Source organism: Apteryx mantelli, chromosome 5 (genome assembly GCF_036417845.1).
Source record: "Apteryx mantelli isolate bAptMan1 chromosome 5, bAptMan1.hap1, whole genome shotgun sequence".
In the NCBI taxonomy this organism is placed as follows: domain Eukaryota; kingdom Metazoa; phylum Chordata; class Aves; order Apterygiformes; family Apterygidae; genus Apteryx; species Apteryx mantelli.
The window spans coordinates 35,713,643-35,732,680 of NC_089982.1; the positions used below are offsets into that span (position 1 = coordinate 35,713,643).

At 36.5% G+C, this 19,038-nt stretch overlaps 1 protein-coding gene across 2 annotated transcripts in view; it reads left to right on the top strand.

The window, feature by feature from the left end:
- Positions 1–15,474: 15,474 nt before the first annotated feature.
- The window catches only part of EDNRA (endothelin receptor type A), a 34,235-nt gene continuing 30,671 nt past the window's right edge, over positions 15,475–19,038 (top strand). The window contains exons 1-2 of one of the 2 annotated variants that reach the window (XM_013951710.2): positions 15,475–15,624; positions 18,481–18,959. In XM_013951710.2, the coding sequence (XP_013807164.1) occupies positions 18,558–18,959 (402 nt within the window). In that variant the 5' untranslated portion in view covers positions 15,475–15,624; positions 18,481–18,557. Of the gene's footprint in view, positions 15,625–16,345; positions 16,375–18,480; positions 18,960–19,038 lie in introns of those variants that run through there. The other variant, XM_013951711.2, reaches the window with a different exon arrangement.

Sequence of the window (19,038 nt, forward strand, 5' to 3'; positions counted from 1 at the left end):
TAAATGGGGGAAAAAAACCCAACAACTTTGAAATGTCACTTTAAAGAGAATAAACAGACTTTTTATTAAAAGGTCTTATTCGGCAACATCAAACTGTAGCATGCCTTCCCATTCCTCATTCTCCTCTTATAACTATTATTTATTGCCATTACTGGGATGTGTTCTATAATTGGATTCTGGCACAGATCGATGGAAAGAGACAAATCTTTCCAATCTGATTCAAAGTAGGTTTTATTGTGTAAAACACACATGCAAAAAGTAGAAGATTATCTCTTTCCTCTCCAGTAGTTATTTGAACCATTTAGACATTTTAGTCTAGGCAGACTTTATACCTGCAATTTTTGAAGTTGTTTTTATAAACTATCAGTGTGATTTGGGAGCTGGGGTGAATTTTTTCCTATTTGTTGGATTGTTTTTTACTAATGGACTTTGGCCAAGCAAATGGCATGTTTCTATTTGAGAAATACATTTTGAACTGAACTTGCTTCTCTAAGAGTAACATATTCTGCAGTCAGAAATAAAATAAATGTAGTACTTTACAGTCAAAGTTAACAGCTGAAAATCAATTCAAGGTTAATTAGGCATTAATCAGTGATTCTGCTTCAGTGTCTATTCACAAAATATATTAAAACAACTAAGAAAAAGATAAGTAAAAGCAGAATAGTATAGCATAATAATGAATATAAATAACAATAAACAAGAAATAGCATAAGAAAAAAGCTAAACCTGCTATCTGGGCTTGGAATATTGGCTTCCATAGTAGAAGAACCTTTTCAATCAATTGATCCCAATGTAAATGGTCAAACTGAGATCTGTCAGTGCATTCACATGCTCTTCAGCAAAGTACACACTGCTTGGACTTCAAGCTAATCAGAGTGTTAGTTGGACAAGGGAATAAGAAAGCAAAATAAGAGAAAGAGTCAAACTGTGCAGAACAGGAAGCTGGAAAAGGTTTATTAAAGCATCAGTTTCTGTTTTGTTTTCTTTCCTTTCTTTATAACTTAAGTTATAGCAGCTGCCAGCACAAGCTAGTTAATAATATCAACCACTTAATGAATCAGCACTACTCTGTAGTCACTTAGTCACTTAAAACTTTTGAGAGCTTATACTACTCTTTGAGTTGTATCTTAGGCCACCAGCTGACATTTATTTTGCAATAAACTGTGCCTTTGAAGACTACTCTGACCCCAGGTCTTTGTCACTACCTTTTCTCTACAGGAAGGGCCTACCTGAGCATCCCTTTATTTGTTTCAGGGCAACTCAACTGCCCTAGCTTAATACATCAGTGCAGGTGGGGGTTAGTATCAGGTGGACTTGGACTGAGGTGAATTATAAGCACATATAATATTCCTTCTGCTAACAGAGCTATGGAGCAGGGAAAAGTGATAGGCCTGGCCTGGCCTGGCCTAGCCTAGCCTAGCCTAGCCTAGCCTATCTCTTGATTGCTGACAAGCAGTGGATGGGTAACACCATCTTAAATTTGGACAACTAAATTCAGAAGATGTCTGTGGCCTGTTTTGAACTAGGAGAGAAGAGCTATTTTACTTCAAAGCAATCAGAGAACAGATTCTGTAGGCCAGTCCCTCCTACTGAAAACCCAAAAGAATACCGCAAACTTGCAGAAATGTTCCAGTTTCTGTGTACTGATATTTTTTCTAGTGCCAGCCATTTTGAGTCTTATTTTAAAAGCTTCATACCAGCTTGTTTTCATTAAGTAGTTGAAAACATTTTTGTGTCAACCATTTTAAAAGCAAAAAACCCTAAAATCTTTTCTTTCTTGAAAAAGCCACAGCACTTCCACTGAACATTTCATACACATCTGTAGTTACAAACAAAAGAGTGTGTTTACAAAAATATATTGGTAGTTTTAATTCCTGTGCATGTTTGTGAGTGTGCAGAAGAGGGAAAGAGATATCAGATATAACAGAAAATGTAAATGTTCAACAAAAGACCTCTATTTAAACTGACAATTCAGTCTTTTCAAGGCTTTCTAGGATAAACACAGCACATGAGTATTTCTCTGAGTATAGTTAAACTAGTACTCAGTATGCCATGCTGACAGAGCTCATAATCAAAACCCAAATTATCCACTGAAAAGTGGGTATACTGAAAGCTTATCCACATAGGATTAGCAACAAACCTCCGTCATCACTTGGAGGAACCATACCTAGGAGTGAAATGAGTATTTAAGTTTTATGTCCATTCAGTATTTTGACAACCTGCTGAATTTGCCATGATGGTTACATTCATTACAGCTGTTATGTATTTAAGTTAGTCTGAGCCATCAAAAAGGCTATGTTTACATCTATCACGTATAGCAATTTAGCTTTGTGATTTTTTTTGACTCTGACTGAAGATGGCCGTATGTACTATGTTCCACCTTGAAATAAGTTTTAGGATTCTACCACCCTTAATATTTAGAATTTACTGTGAAGATCTTTATGAAGTTTCTACTTCTCTCATCCTTTCCCTTCCATTTACTACCTCTATACTACTACTGCCCTCTACCCCTACTACTGCCATTTTGTGTACAGCTCCTTCACATGTCAGTGCATTTAAAGTAATTGACAATTAGCTTGTGGTTTAACCATTTGGCAGATACTACATCTGTTTCTTCCAGAAAAATGTCAGAGTAGTATAGATCTGCTCTTCATCATCCTCAGGAGTTCTTTCATGAGAAATGACTAACTCAGTGTCTTCTCTTATTCATCGTCTGCATGTAGCTAAGCACATGAGTTTGGAAACTAATGTTTCAAGCAGTGCAGTAGAAAAGGAAAGATCAAGATTATTTAGCATAGGTACACTGGAGCCAAATGGATACCACTTCAGTAAGAAAGTGCTTGGAAAAACTAGCTGAAAGATTATCTCTCCCGTTACAGATGTCACATGAGCACAGTGATCCAAGGTGTGCTCAGTTCCACACTATTCCTATAGGCTTACATGGCCGTAATGACTAAGACATCTTATTTATCACCCTCCTCAGAATGAGTAGGATATGCTCCCTTCTAATTCAATAGGCAAGATCTCCTCTACGTAACAGAGGTATCAGAAGTACTCTGCCTCTAGGTTTATAGGGTGCTGTCCAGAAGCTACTGTATGAACGCACAGGTCAGTGCAGCCCAATTGTGAATTGGTCCATATAACTCCCTCCCCTTCACCCAATTTTTGAGCTGAATCACACATGAGAAAGAGTGCTGTGGTGATCACAGTGACCTCCAACGAGCTAGAGTAGAGTCAGACTAATTTGCTGTTCAACAGCTAGGGAGAACTGTTAGCCCAGTTGAAGAGTGGAAGAAGATAAAGAGAGGAAAATGGCTAAGAATCCTCAAACCTTCAGATAAATGCACACGTATCATGATATGTGTTGTCTTCTATACAGTGTTAATCAGAAAAGTGTCTGTCATTGGATTTTGGATCTATCTCAGCTCTTCATTATTCAAAATTAATCTTAAGAATTTACTTTTCTGAAATTCTAGCAGAGAACAATGAACCTTAAAACCTAAAGAATAAGTACAGCCCTCTAAAAACAGGTGACCTAATAAGATACTATAGATAACTAAGTCACAAGGACTGTGTGTAATGTAAGGGATTTTTAAAGAAGTACATAACTGCTAAGAAGTATAGACTTAATCAAAGTAAATGATAGTAGACCACAGTGTTACATACTGCAGCAATGCCTTAGCAAACAGTTAGGGTACAGTGATAAACACTTAAATGGTAATAGTGTCTAGCCTGTGGAATACTGTAGGTCATGATGGGGTACACAACCAAGTGAAGCAGGGAAAATATTACAAATGTAAACATCCATAAGCAAATTAGAGCATAAGAAAGCACAAGAGTTGCTTTCTTTGAAGATCTTTCTAAAATGGTGACTGAGTGATATGACAACCTGTTTAGCAAGCCAAACAGTGTTAACCTCAAACTTGTGTAAATACTAGAATAGATTAATGTTCTATGTCACTCTATTTAACTGTGCTTATAATTGTTCTAAACACGTTGTCCATAAAGGAGTGTTGTGATTTCTATAAGCAGTTTAAGTCCCCCCCACTAAACCCATGGGTCTAGCCTACCTAAGTGATTTGATAGAGGTTAAACAAGAGGCCAAAATTTACTGTGCCCTATCAGAAGCAATCAAAAATTGATTAGTTAGTTAATATCATTTCATATCCAAATTTCTAAAAGAAAAGGAGACTGTTGCCTTGGGAAGCATTATTCATTCCCTTCCCTGAGCACTTGCTATGCTCAGTCAGGTATAGTGATAGTTGACAGAACCACCAGGTGACACTGGAAATTAGGGTGCACAATTATAGAACAACCTCATACAAGGAAATAGCCTGAACCTGAGTCTCATCATTTTGATATAAGTTGCCAAACATATCTGTTCAAACAAGCATTTCTTAATATACCAAGTCATACCAACCCCTCCAGGGCAGAAGGAATTAAACTTTCAGTTCCTATTCACCATTAAAAACAAAAAAAATCCCCTTTGTTTCATGTTGAGACACCTCATTAGGGGTGGGTATTTAAATCTACAGACAATGTTACAATAAAAGCAATGATTAATTAAAAATTTTTAAAAACACAATGAAAATTTGAACCCTTCAGAAAATTGCAGAGGCTAGGCATGACTATCTGGAGGCAATAATTATTGTTACTATCTCTAGAGAGTACTTGGCCCAGACATGTCTATTAATACCAGACTTATTAGGTCTTGACAGCGTATGGGACATCTGTTTGTATCATTTCCCTTTAGTCTTGCCAAATGCTAGCAGCTAAAATCGTACAGACTTTTTTCCTACTTCTGCATAACTTAAAAGACTTTTTTGCATATATGAATTTTGACAATAAACAAGATCTTCTAGTGTTCTATATCTGATATATATGTACAGGCATGTAAATTTAAGAAACTGCAAAGGTGTGTAAATTTCTTTAATCTGAGGACATTTATCTAGGAATAAAGGTACAGTTGGTGGAGCTAATAAACACTTCTCAGAGGAAGGAGAGTTTTAATAATTTGTTTTTCAATTTGAACTAATAAAAAGTTGCAGAATAAAACCAAAATATCTCAACTAAAGTTCTTCACAGTCAAAAACCCCAGGTATTTCACTATATTTCAAAATTACAAAATTTCAGGAAAAAACCTAATTTTTTTGGTATTGTTTTTCCCATTTTTCCGCTTTTTAACACAGATTGACGTGAAAAAGTCAGCATACGGATCCTGATCCAAGTAAAGCTCAGGCTAAGGTATAAAGCACAGGTTCCAAGCTAAACTAGAAGCAGTTCTTTAGTTCATCTTGCCTTTTGCCAAACTGTTACAGGATATTCTAAATTTAAGTCTGAAAGGCATCTCTTTCTCATGTTGTTCATAGTTTTTGTAAGGCTTCTATTATTTGGCCATTATTTCATAAGTAATGATACAAACAAGATTTGAACAGCACCAGCTGAAAAAAATAGGAGATAACTACGTGGATATTATAAATCAATCAATCAAAGGCAGTTGGTGAAGCACTGGATCCAGACATTTTGATGTGAATATATGCCAAACAGGGAAACTATTTAATTTACAGGAATTCACCTTTGTCCACTCATTTGCTTTTCCTATGGCTGTATAAATAATTTGTTTAAATTATTTAAATAATTTTATCTTTGTTTACAAAATTCATGAAAATTATGTTATACAAATGTTTATATTATTTGTAATTATTAAACATAAAAAAATTGTAAGTAAGCATTGATTCCTGCTCATTTACAGGCAAGTCTATGCATATGTTTATTACTTCAGTGTAAAGCTTGTTTGGACACAGATTTCCTACTATATTTTAATTTCCCAGAACCTAATTTCCAATGAGAATATTTCAGATTACTAAATCAAAATTTGATTTTCAACCATTTTCCAACGCTTACTGAAAATTTACTGATCTAGATTAATAAAGCCACTAAGGAATTAATATCCATAAAAAATCAGGAAATGCTAAAAAAGGTTATGAAAAGGACTGAATCAAAATTATTAACAGGCAGAAATAGGTTTTGCAGAAAATTGCAGCAATTGCCCAGTTTCAGATATATTTTGAGATACATGAACATGATGGCATGGTTCCCCACAAACTGTATTAATATTAGCCTGAAATAATTACATCATTTATGATCACTCTCTGATGATACATATAAAAATATTTCCATTTCCATCAAGAGATTTACACTCATTTATGCCAGTCGAGAATCTGATCCAACAGTGTTGTAAGAGTAGAGTCCCACAACATATCTTTGATTTCAGTGGGTTTGAAGTAAATGACATTTGATCACCATATAGCTATGTATGCTTTCAGTATACAGTTCATAAGGATATGCCTGTTCTTGAGTTTATTCCTAATATACTATTCTAAATAACTACAGAGCTTTTATCTTGCAGAAGAGAACATTACATTCCCACTGTATTAAATCTGACCTAAGTTAAGATTTAAGAATTATAACATTTACTTATGGATTAGAAAAGGTGAGTTTTACATTCATAAGGCAGTGCAAAGTGTTTTTCCGGATATTCTTCCTTAGGAAAGTATGATGCAAATTATATGCTCACTGGTTCAAAGAATAAATAGGCTTATATTTACATTTATTTATTAGTTAGTAAAATCAATTAGAGTTAATAAGTTTGTGACTAAGATAAGTAAAAGTTAACTTTAAAAGCTGAGCTATACTGGATTTTTGACATAAAATACATGGTTTTATTTGATTACTAACAATAGTTAGTAATATACAGTGCTTTGGGGTATATTCATAACATTTGTCATTGAAGGCTTATGTCATTATTTACCCTATTATGCCCAGAAATTGCACAGGCCTCAGATTTTAATTTTTTAAATCTATACAAACAGAATAGTCTTGTGTTACACCTTGATACAAAGGATTTGCTGCAGAAGTCTCTTCTATATGTTATTTATGCTCTCTTTGCACTGGATATTAACAAATACCAAAAATCCAGTATTATCAAATGAAGGGCCTTATAACTGTAGTGGAATATCAGACAGGAAAGGGAGACAGACTGGCAAAAATATCTCTTGTTCAGTATTTCTGAAAACTGTGAAAGTAGTAACTGTGACGAGAATAAAATAAAAAGAAATAATACACAAATAATAAGTCTGTATTTTTTAACAGCAGCATTGATTTATCTTTTCATAATTTTCCTTTATTTGTTAGGACATAGGTGGCTTAACACATGGAAAGTAGCTCCATTCCAAATTATTTTATAAAATAAGCTTAAGTTACTATCCCCAGAGAAAGAAATATTTCTGTCCAAAGGCAGCAGAACTGAACTGGATCTTTTGTCTAGGATACTTGCACTAAGCCCCGTGAAATGACTCCCTGTTTTCTCTCCCAGCGTGCCCTCTGTCAGCAAGCAGTGAGAGTGGGCTGCTCCTTCACGGTCAGGGAGCTGGGAGCTGCAGGGGGTACCACGGCTGGCAGGGCAGGGGCCCTCCCGCCAGGGCTCTCTCACCCTCCCACTTTCCTTGTCTGTTTTTCCTTGTCATACCAAACCCCAGCACTGGGACTGGGATTAAGGGTAAACCAGCGAAATTCATCCACTTCGTGTTTAGAGTATGAACAAATAGGCACACCACCAATGGTGTGAGAGTCTACAGTAGATCATCAACAGTAGGTAGGACAAGAGTCAGTAGAAGAAAGATGGCAGATGAATGCTGTCGTCAGGTTTGATGCCTACAAGGCATACGCGGAAGATATGGGAGGTTCTCATTAGCAAGAATAGGGCGGAAAAGATAAGGCTCTCTGTGAGCTGGGATAGAAGAGGAATGAAATGAGCCAAGGTTAGTTGGCTCCCAATCCTCAAGAGATGTTCAGATGTCTTGAAAGAGAAGTTCAGATGTCTTGGCAACTCTGAAATTTAGTATCACTGAATTATGTTAAAACAGCCAAGCAGCAGTGAATGTATTTTTTCCATATAGGGTCTACCTTTAAGAAACACTGAGCAATTCCCATTGACAAACTGGGTCCCATGGTATTTTTACTGTGAAAGAGATTTCTGTCAGTTTGGATTCTGTTGAATCAATATATGGTATTTTTATGGTAAATAACCAACATGTAATTCTGCATGATGTCTCTGATCAATATGCAGGGTTTCAAAATAGCTCCTTCACTTCAAATTGCTTTCATTCATTGTAGATGTGCATATGACTCCTAAGAAGTTGCCAAAGAATGGCAGTTATATCAGGCACCCAGGAAATGCTGGATTTGATCTAATAAAAAAGTTTAGTAGGAAGTTATCCAAGATTCTTTTTCATGAGATTATTGATATTTCTTTATTGAATCAAGTAAAAAAAAAAAATCCATATATATAGGTACCTACCATAAGGAACTAACTCGAGGCCTTAGCATAAGGACTTTCATTTGACTCTTGACATAATAACATTCATGTTTATTGTTTTCTTATCTACCCAAAAGATGTGTGCATTACAATGGAAGTCCATGTCACAGCAAGGTAGCAAAAGGAATATGCTTAACAAAAACTATTGCTATCTCCTTTAATCAGTTATAAATATCACAATTTAGGTTCCCATTTGCCTCATACAAAGGCCATGATAACATATGACAGCACATTATACCAATCATTACTATGAATGCAATCATCTTAGCCCAACCCCTCTGAACACAGGAAAAGGCAGCTGTAATGTTAAAACAAACAGAATACCCCATATGCATGAACATAAAAATAGAAGGGACATGCTTGAGAGGTTGGACGAGTTTTATCACCAAAATCTACAGAGCTGTCCAATCCTTCTTTCTCAAGTATTACAAGCCTAGATTTTTCTACTTTCACTCTGCTAATTGTGTGCTACCTAAATGTGTGCTTTGGTTTCCAATACAGAAAAATTTTCTAGGTAGCAGAAAGCCATGCTGTAACCTTTATTCCAGAAACCTTGGTTCTTTGAAAGGTCTTCACCATAAAATTGAGCTGCAGAGCATTCCTCACATCTATCAATATTTGTAAAAGTTTTTAGATCTATCATTTAAATATAAGTCTGTAAATAGGCCTAAGCATAACACTTAGCATAAGATAATATGTGGAATAGTATATGCTAACCATTAGACAGTGAATAAAGTAAGAATAGTAGTTTAGTGAACCAAAGTAACTGTAAAAGCAGCTTATTTCAACTTAGCTTTAGTTAGGCTAATAAAAAATTAGATAACTTGGAAACATTAGAAGTATGTGAGATGAGTCAGGGTTTTCCATGAAAACCAGCTTCATTGCAGAGTAGCCAATAGAAATAATTTTAACCTTATTTAGATTAAGATAAAATGGCATTCTAATATCTCACTATCTTATCTAGATAATTTTATTAGTGATTAAGACAATAAAAGAAGGAACTGGCAGCAGAATAGCATTCCTTTATCACTGAACGTGTGTTCTGCACACACGTCTACACATCTACAGATGCTTCCAAACTCTCCTTGAAACTTACTTTTGTGAACTAAAGTAAGTTATGAAAGATTTTGTAATCTTATACATTCCCTTCCTATTCTAAGTTCTTTAAAATAAACTTTACTTTGTCTTCAAATATCTATTCCTTCTTTTTCCATTTATTTTCTTTAGTATGGGTATAATCACTCATTGCATAATTTCATTTCATTACATAACAGGTATTTTCTATGTCATACTTCTATTTCATTGTTCTTTATTTATTCTTTGTACTGCATGTTTAGGTTTTAAGCAAAATTCTTTTTATCTATTACCATCAAAGCCTAGTCTCTTTGGAGCAGGTTCCTTGAACTCTCTTAGCTCCCAGCTAATTTCAGGGTCTCAACATGCTGACATCCCTCTCAGTGCTTATATATTGCTATCACAGGTCCTTCCACTGCAGGATACTATTGCCTATATTTGATAGCATTAGTAAAATCTTATCTTCAGTGAACAGTCTCTAAGTGTAAGATAAAGGTGGAGGTATTTAGATCAATGATCTTAAAGTGATTACTGTGAAGTATTAGTCTAAGGAGAAATGGATCTGGACAATCAGTAATCCAACAAGGCACAAATACACTGCATTTGGCTGTGGATCAGTCACTGGGAGCTGAGAGAAGAGTACAGGAAAACATCACTATTCTGCTACTCTTTTGCGCTTGGTCATCTAACTTGGATGTCCACTGTCGGAGACTGGATTAGATGAACTTTTTGGTCTGACCCGGTGTGGTCATTTTATCATTTTATGGTTCACAAACAGAAAGAAAGGGAGCAAAAAAACCAAAGGGGTCCTGCAAAAACTCTTCTGTCACTGTAGCTGGATTGTAGACAAACTCTATTCAGCTAGTATGACTTTCAATTGAGCAAGTAGGATTATTAATTTCAAGTAATATTTTTTCATATTTAAAATTTGAGTTTCCCACTTATGCATGAAAAATTAAACAGGGACTATGGCTAATCAAGGACAAGATGGTAGAGTAAGATTTAAGGGGTACTGATGTGAGTTAGCAGCAGTGGGAAAGTATGCCCTTGTCTGAAACAATGGGGATGAATTATGAGAACAGCTGAAGACTGCTAAATGTTCTCTGCAGTCAATAGCTTTGCTCTCTTGGCCTCAGAAGAGAAGGAGAAAAAAAAAAATCTTTCTAGAGCTAACTTTTAAAAAATATACTATTTACTTAACATTCCAGTAAACATCACATTATTCTTTTGGACACTACCCCATTTTCCACAAAATATTAATTTACAGGTACTCTTATTACTGTAGTTCACGCTCAATTCAATACCATATTATTCACCAACAAAGACAGTAAAATTCAAAGTATTTTGAACACTACAATTGTAAAACTCAGATCAAAATACTCTTGACACAATGGAAGTTCAATCTGAGTCACAGAATCGCAGAACAGTTGAGGCTGGAAGGGACCTTTAAAGATCATCTATTCCAATCCCCCTGCTCAAAGCAGTGTCAGCTAGAGCTAGCAGCACAGCCCTCTGGTGTATCAGCACCTCCTCCCAATTTTGTATCATCAGCAGACTTGCTGAGGATGCACTCTGTCCCGTCATCCAGACCACTGATGAATAAATTGAACAGTATCGATCCCTGGGGTACACTGCTAGTTACTGGCCTCCAACTAGACTTTGTGCCACTGATTACAACCCTCTGAGCTCTGCCATTCAGCCACAAAGTGAAACACAGGAGATTCCATTTAAACAGAAGAAAAAGCTTTTTTACTATAAGGGTGATGGAACACTGGAGCAGGCTGCCCAGAGAGGTTGTGGAGTCTCCATCCTTGGAGATATTCAAAGCAGCCTGGACAGGGTCCTGGGCAACCTGCTCTAGTTGATCCTGCTTGAGCAGGGGGGTTGGAATAGATGGTCTTTAAAGGTACCTTCAAACTTCAACTGTTCTGTGATTCTGCTAAATAATGAAGAGAGTGAACAATACAGGTTACTATACTCTAACCTGCACACTAAAGGTCCAGCAATCTCAGTTCATATTAGAACTTTTCTATCATGCTTCTGCAAAATTTATATTTTAATTTACTAAGAACATGGTTTGGCTAACCAGTTTGAAGACAATAAAATAATATCTTGCTTTTCCTTAATATCAAGGGAGGGGAGCTATGATGCAGATCCAAATCCAACTCCCCACCCACAGCTCTTGACTAATATTTCCATTTGGGGTGCAATAGCTCTGCAGCTGTTCCTATATTAAATGCTTTGCACCATGGTCCATTCAGTCCTTTAAACTTCCATCCTTTGTTCCCTTTTGATTCCATCATAGCTTTGTTTCTCAACTTCCTATAGTCCCAACACAGGAACATCTCAGTGGTTCTAATCAAAATACCTTTCCAATTATTAGAATGAACTAATATAAAAGTATTCTCTCTATGTCACTTTCAATTATAAATCTATATTAGAAGTTGTTAAAATTTTCTAGAAGCATGAAAGAAACAAGCAAGAAAGTAAAAAAGGGAGGGAGGGAGGAAGGAGCAAGATACTGTTGCCAGAAAGAGTTATTTGTGTTAAACATATACAGAGATTCATAGATATGCCATTACCAGAGACAAAATTTAAATAAGACAGCTACTGGGAAACAGAAACTTTATGTAACAGACAGCAAATAGTTCCATGATCACCGGGAATAACGGAGTCTGAGTTGCAATGAATTTATATCTCATGCTAGATGTACTTTTTAACTGAATTACTCTAAAGCCTCTGCATGAGTGCAACTCTTGTCAAAGAACAGGGAATCTACACAAGATGGAAACACTGTCTATGGTTTGGATTCTTGGCTTTTTTCAATGAGGTGCAGCTTCTGACTGAATCTTGGTTAATAAAAATTGAGAAACCTGGCTAATAAATATTTTTCAAACTAGTACGTTTGCACGAAAAGTTTTGGATGTGATGAGTTGGCATTTTCAAAAACATAAGGGAAAATTATTCACGAGCTCTACCTGTTGAATAGAATGTGAAACAGTCATCTAGGATTTTAACCAAAGTGTGTAGTTTCATTTTTCCAAAATATCCAAGTGGCGCTTAACATAATATTTTGTATTCTTTCTTGAAGAAACAAAAATTGGATCAGAAATCAAGTGGAAGAAAGCAAGATAATTAGATATTTTTATAAATTGCCATAAATAGATCTTTTGATTTTCTGAAAATGCTAGAGATCATAAGCATAACATCTGATAGCTTATGAGATTGCCAACTATAGGTGAATCTCTCTTCTTGATTTTGATCTTTTGAACCTCAGCAATGGGATTTGGGACACTTCAAGCTGATGAACATATGCTCATATTTCCTACCAAACCTGAGGAGCTAAGTGGCTTACAGGTAATACATTCACTAAATAATATTCATTTTAATCAAATAAAATTAACTCCTGCAAACATAATTAAAGATCCCCTTTTATTGCCTGTGAGGTAGTTGTATAAAAGTTACTGCAGTTTCAGCATCATTAGGCTTGTAACACTTGAACTAAAGAATTTCTTTCTGATAGCTGAATTCTTCAGGAAAACTAATAGCTTTAAAAATGTTGAGAGTCTTCCTGAAGCATTACTTTAGCGCCAAAACCCAGGCATATTTTTAGTAGCCTTAAAACTTAAGTATAATGTGTTGTTATCTGTAGGGACAGTAACACGTTACCCTTATGCTGAATCTTTGAAGCTTAAACCAAAAGCTAAGTGGTTTATTGAAGAGACAAAATGGAAGAGGTCGGAGGAAATACTTTCACTAAACTGATTCTGAGAGTCCTCAATCAAGAACTCTCCAGTAAAAGAACGCATGCAAAGGACAGCAATCCTACCATTATGGCGAAAGCTTCTCTAGTACCTAAAAATATATTGGTGTAAAGAACTGTATTTGATCATTTTTCTTAGTAGCTGAGGTCAACTGCACATGCTTAATATCAGTTTTCAGAGAATTCATATATAGTAAATTCCTTTCCCATGTTACTTTCCCGAACACAGTCAAAGAACTTAGCAGGAATGATTAAATATAACTTCTGAATTTAACTTAGTTTCAGAGAAGAATTCAGCTCAATTTTAGGCACCTGACAATATTAAAGAGAAAACAAAGGTCCAATTACTGAATAAGCAACAATAATAACAACAAAGATGACAGAACCACTGTGAGCAATTCAGTAATTTCTAATAATCAGTGCAATTTATGTGGCTTGGCAATAATAGAGGAATTCACAATGGTAATAAATAGTTCTCCCTTTTCACATTTTAAAATAGATTTCAGCAGCATTAATAAATCTGATTATTCCATTTAATAGTAAATATAATTAAGAATGACAGTGTCTAAATTTATGATGTGAACCTTCTAAATTAATAGAATTATGAACTGGAAGGAAAAATGTGTGTTTGAATGAGATCAGAAATCTAAATTTAATCTTGCTGGGCAATTCAAGTTGTTTAGATATAAAGGTCAAATGACCCTAGGAAACAAATAGGGTGTCAGGAATGTTTGGAGAACATATAAGAGATTTAAGAACTGCATTTGATAAAGCACTCCTAAAGTGTGCATGATCTTTAGGTACACACTTTCTAGGTCTTCAATAGCTTTGTCAATAAATTATTATAAAGCTGATTCTTGACAAAGCATACCAGTAATACTAAGCATCTATGACAAAACTGTAAGGAACTTTTAAATAACTTTCACTAATATCACACAGCCAATTTAGTGGCTTATTGCATTTATTCAGCTTCAAGAGAACTTGAGATTTTGAATTAAACATTTCTACCTGATTTGCAAACAGTAGGCTTAAGATTCTCAGTCTGAACACTTCTTCTGTTCCTTCACAGATCTTGTGTTCTGACTCATCATATAACTGAGATGGTTTTCTGGAAGAAACAAAGTATTGCTGTTCTAGTTCATCCAGATGCTGCTTTTTTCTGTACAACATTTGTCAGATGATTTAAGAGAGCATCATAGAAACTTTTTTTTACTATCCAATACTCATATAAAGTTGAAAGCAATTTCTCACATGATTTTAACGCTGCAGACCATTAGGCATCACATTTTCTATTGTTCTTTTCAATCTGTTCTTATTCTTTTAGGACTGTTTATTTTTACATCATATTTAGGAAGACTGCCTTTTTATATTCAAAAGAAGCCCACATATATTTAGAAAATTATTTCTGTGATACAGCCAGATGGAAATTTAACACGAAATGAGGATCTGAAAATGTTTCAAAGAGGGACTCAAAATTTCTTAAACTTTCCAGTTTAAGGGGATTCAAGAAGGGATCTTGAAAGTGTTTCCACTACGGCTGCTCTCTCTGAGATACTGATATTTTATTCATAATGAGAAAAGATTGATCAACTATAAGAGAACTTCCCACTTTTTCAGCAGAAGTATTTTTTTGTACAGCTACCTTGCCAGAAGAACAGTATTAGGAAACATAGGAATGCTAGTATATGCTACACTTTTATTATCTTTTTAAATGCATTTTTTAGTCTGGAAACAGATAAGAGGTACTAGCAAGGTGTGTCCTGGATGGACCGCAGAAAATCCCATCCAGGAACAGTCACTCTTTAGGAATCCAGAGGTTTTGAAACTCTTACACATCCAGTTTTACTGATTGTCTTGGAAAATATTATAATCCTAACCAAACCTGGGGAAAATGCAAAACAGAAGCTGCATCACGAGATTTTTTCCGTGCTCTGCTTATGGTTCTTACGTCTTCTGGTTCAATTATACCTACAACGTCCCTGTGAAACGCCTGTGCTACTTTAGCAGACAGCTGCTGTAGTGGTTTCCCACTACTGTTGCTTAAATGAGCCCAGCGAAGTAGTTTAGCTCCATTTCAGGGAGGAAACAGTTAAAGAGCTCAGTGTTCCCCTGTGCCCGGGAGGCAGCCTTTGTGTTTAACATTGGCAGGGGCTCAGTTTGGGCTGGAGGTTTGTTTTAATTGGGGGAGGGGGCAGAAAAGAGGGGACGCTCTCCTTCAGTCTGTCTCTTTCACTGATTTAGAGGAGGTGGAGATTTTCAATCCCACCCAGTCAGAGGCAGGCAGGAGGATTTGGTAAGACTACCCCAGGAAAAGCCACTCAGAGGAAATTCTCAGCAGCAGCAGCAGGCGCAGCAGCAGCAGGCGCAGCAGCAGCATGAGGGTGAGCCCGCAAGAAGACGCACGCCTGGGGTGAGTGCGCGGTCCCCCGCTGCAGGAGCCGGGCGGGAGCCACTGCCCGTCCCCGGGGGGGCCCGGCAAGAGCCGCGGGACACTTTCAGCACTTCTTGATAACACTCCCAATAATGATTAGGTGATGATAGTGCAACTGTGCGGCGGGGGGGAGAGAGAACAAGAGACAGAGAGGCACAAGGCAGTTTGGGATACTATTCAATAAACTTGAACATATAGATCTTGTCAGATCATCCATATAGGCTGGGGAAGAGATAGTACTGATTTGCCAAGTGCATGCTGGAATTGATCTTTTGAGTATTACAAGCAGAGAATGAGGAAGAAATACAAGGCAATTACCCCAACAGCAAAGTACGCTGGCTGTGCTGGAGTGGGAGACAACCAAGAGAAATTCATTTTGTCGTCCGAATTTCTTTCAGAGCTTTCTTGCCCTCCTTAAGTTTGTTGGATCCTGTTTACATTTCGGCTGCCTTTGGGCAGATTAATCAGTGTTAACGCTTTTAGCTTGTCTTTAATACTTTGAACAATTTCATTTCCAATAGTACTGTTTCTTCTTGTGAATGTGGGCATGGGAATTTTTCGGGTGTGATAGCCCAGGACAGAGATGTTCCAAGTTAGAGTACTGCTGCTGGCGCTGCTGTGCGAGCACACGGACTGCACACACCTACGGCCTGCACAACACCCTCACCTACCCCAGGTTACATGCGAAGAATACTGGATTACATTGTCATGAGCAGAGTATAGATACTAGTATGTTCTTGTTATATTCTATAACAATATAGACACATTGAAAATATGCACAGAGGAGTGAAAGGATTTGTCAGGAATCCATAGGAAAACATTCGAGAAATTACTAGTTTTGTTAGTTAAAGGAAAGTTTCTTCTGGGAGGGGGAAGAGATGGTAATGGCAATTTTGTTCCAAGCTTCGCACGCTGGCTGCATGATTACCATGCTGCCACCATATTCATATTATCTGTACATATTAAATTTGCAGAAGGAAACGTCATTAAATAAGGAGGAGACTAATACAGCAATTAAAGCATAGGGCTGTGGTCTCTGTTCATAGCTGTGCCACAGATTTACTTGGGCAAGTATGAACTTGGAAAAGTCATTTAAACCATTAGTGATTCAGTTTTTCCCATTTGTAAATTGGGGAACCGTAGTCATAACAAATAATAGAAGTATTAATACTTGCCTGAAAAGATTTACAGTAAAAGTGTGCCTGCTGTTTCTGACGTGATTTAGAATGCTAAAGTGACAGCACTTACATCATGCAAAGTATTGCTCATTGCCCCCAGACACCAACATAAGAGGCATTTAAAAAGATTAGCTATCTAGTATTAAACTTCAAAATCAAGCATACAGGTACTCACAGTTGGTCAGACCCTCATCTCAGATACACCAATATAACATTGTAAATTTGTATCACTGGTCTGTGAGGGACAGCACTTGACATACCAGAGAGGAATATTCAGATTAACATTGCATATGCTGCTGTTTATAGATACACACACACTTTTACAAATCACACACGACAGAAGAGGATAATAGTAGTAGTAAATATTTATACTCTGGCTGTGTCCAGAAGTCCTATCAGTAAATTGTCTCCCACATTCTTTCTCTAGTAAATTTTTCACTATAAACCCTGAATTAATAGTCCCATAGGGAAAGAAATTACAATTTACTTATTTAAAAGTATCCTTCCAAATCCTTCATGTGAGTCCCTAGAAATCAGAAAGTTATAAATACTCGACTTTCTACTCTTCTTTTGGCCACAATGCAGCACTTTATCCTATTTTGCGTAGACAAGTTGCATTAAAAATTTTAATCTTGGCTCAGAATAAGGCTTAAGGAAAATGGACATCCTTGGCTTGTACACTGGAGAGGCTCCCCTGGAGGTGGTATCTACCCCCTGCTGCGAGGAGCTGGCTCTGGCCTTCATGCATATGTGGTCACACTTACTGGGACAGAATGCTCTGATGCTCCCTTTCCCATCTGAAAATGTCATGAGATATTGTGTAGAATACTAAATCAAAAATTTTAAATGTTTAAACGAGCTTAAATTTTTGTGTATTTATACTTAATTTAGCTGGGGCTAGGGACTGAACATGAGTTGCAATGACTTTATGCAGGAACCATACACATACCTTTATTACAATAAATCAACACATATGGCTTTAAGGGTTTGTCCTGGTCAAAAGTCTGCCCTGAGACTGTAAAGTCTTCTTGCTAAATCTATGGAATTTGGATCTGGTCTACAATTTGATTTGAAATTCATATCTTTTTGGCCTTCTTTTTAAAATCCAAGCAATGGTGATGACAGAGGAAAATGATGTAAAGCCTCAGTGTTGTGATACATCAAAAATACTCAGAAGATTAACAAATTTAGTAGCTCTAAGTGTTAATGCAGGGTTATTGCCTTACTTTCTAGCAGAAAGCTAAAATAATACCTTTGAATTTTGGCTAAAATATCATTCAGTGGAGTCCTCAAAGCTTCCCTTTACTGAGGGACACTTTTCTTGCAAGATTATAACAGAACTTCATCCACCATATTTTTTCCTTTCATATACAAATTCTGCCTTAAACTAAAAGGGCTCTGCAGGATCTCATTTGTATAAACGTCAATTACTGCTTGGATTTTTTGTGTTTGAATTTTGCTGGCCATTTAATGAATGTGGATAATCTAGATTTCAGAGTAGCACAGTGATTACAAATATGTGTTTGTACGTATGTGTTGTAAAAACTGTACATTCAAATACCCTTCTTCCTAAATGAGAAACAGGATGTATTGTGCCTGTTGTATTGATTCTGTTTCTCTCTCCTTTTTTGTTTTTGTTTATTGTTTCTTTGTGCAGGTGAAGAAGTGAGAAATATCACACTGATACGCTGAGAAAACCCTGTTTCATTGAATTTGCTCATTTGGGACTTCAAGATGGAAGCCTTGTGTTTAAGAGTTTCCTTGCTGCTGCTGGTTCCAGGATTTGCCCTCAGTGACAGCTCTGACAGATACACCACTAATCAGAGTGATCTGGGAAACTATCTTCCCACCTTCTCAGGGATAGAATCCAGCGTACTCCTCACTACCAGGCAGCCCCTGGTGTTCAACCAAACTGTCAAGTGCTCCCAGCAGACTAAAATCGCTGAAACTTTTAAATACATTAACACAGTGGTGTCTTGTGCTATTTTCATCGTTGGAATGGTTGGGAATGCAACTCTGCTGAGGATCATTTACCAGAACAAGTGTATGAGGAATGGCCCAAATGCACTGATAGCCAGTCTGGCACTAGGAGACCTTATCTATATTGTGATTGATATTCCTATCATTGTGTACAAGGTAGGAGGCAACAATGAACACATTTTAATTGCAGTTTCCTTACAAGTTTGCTGTTCTTCTCTGTGGTTAATTCTATGTC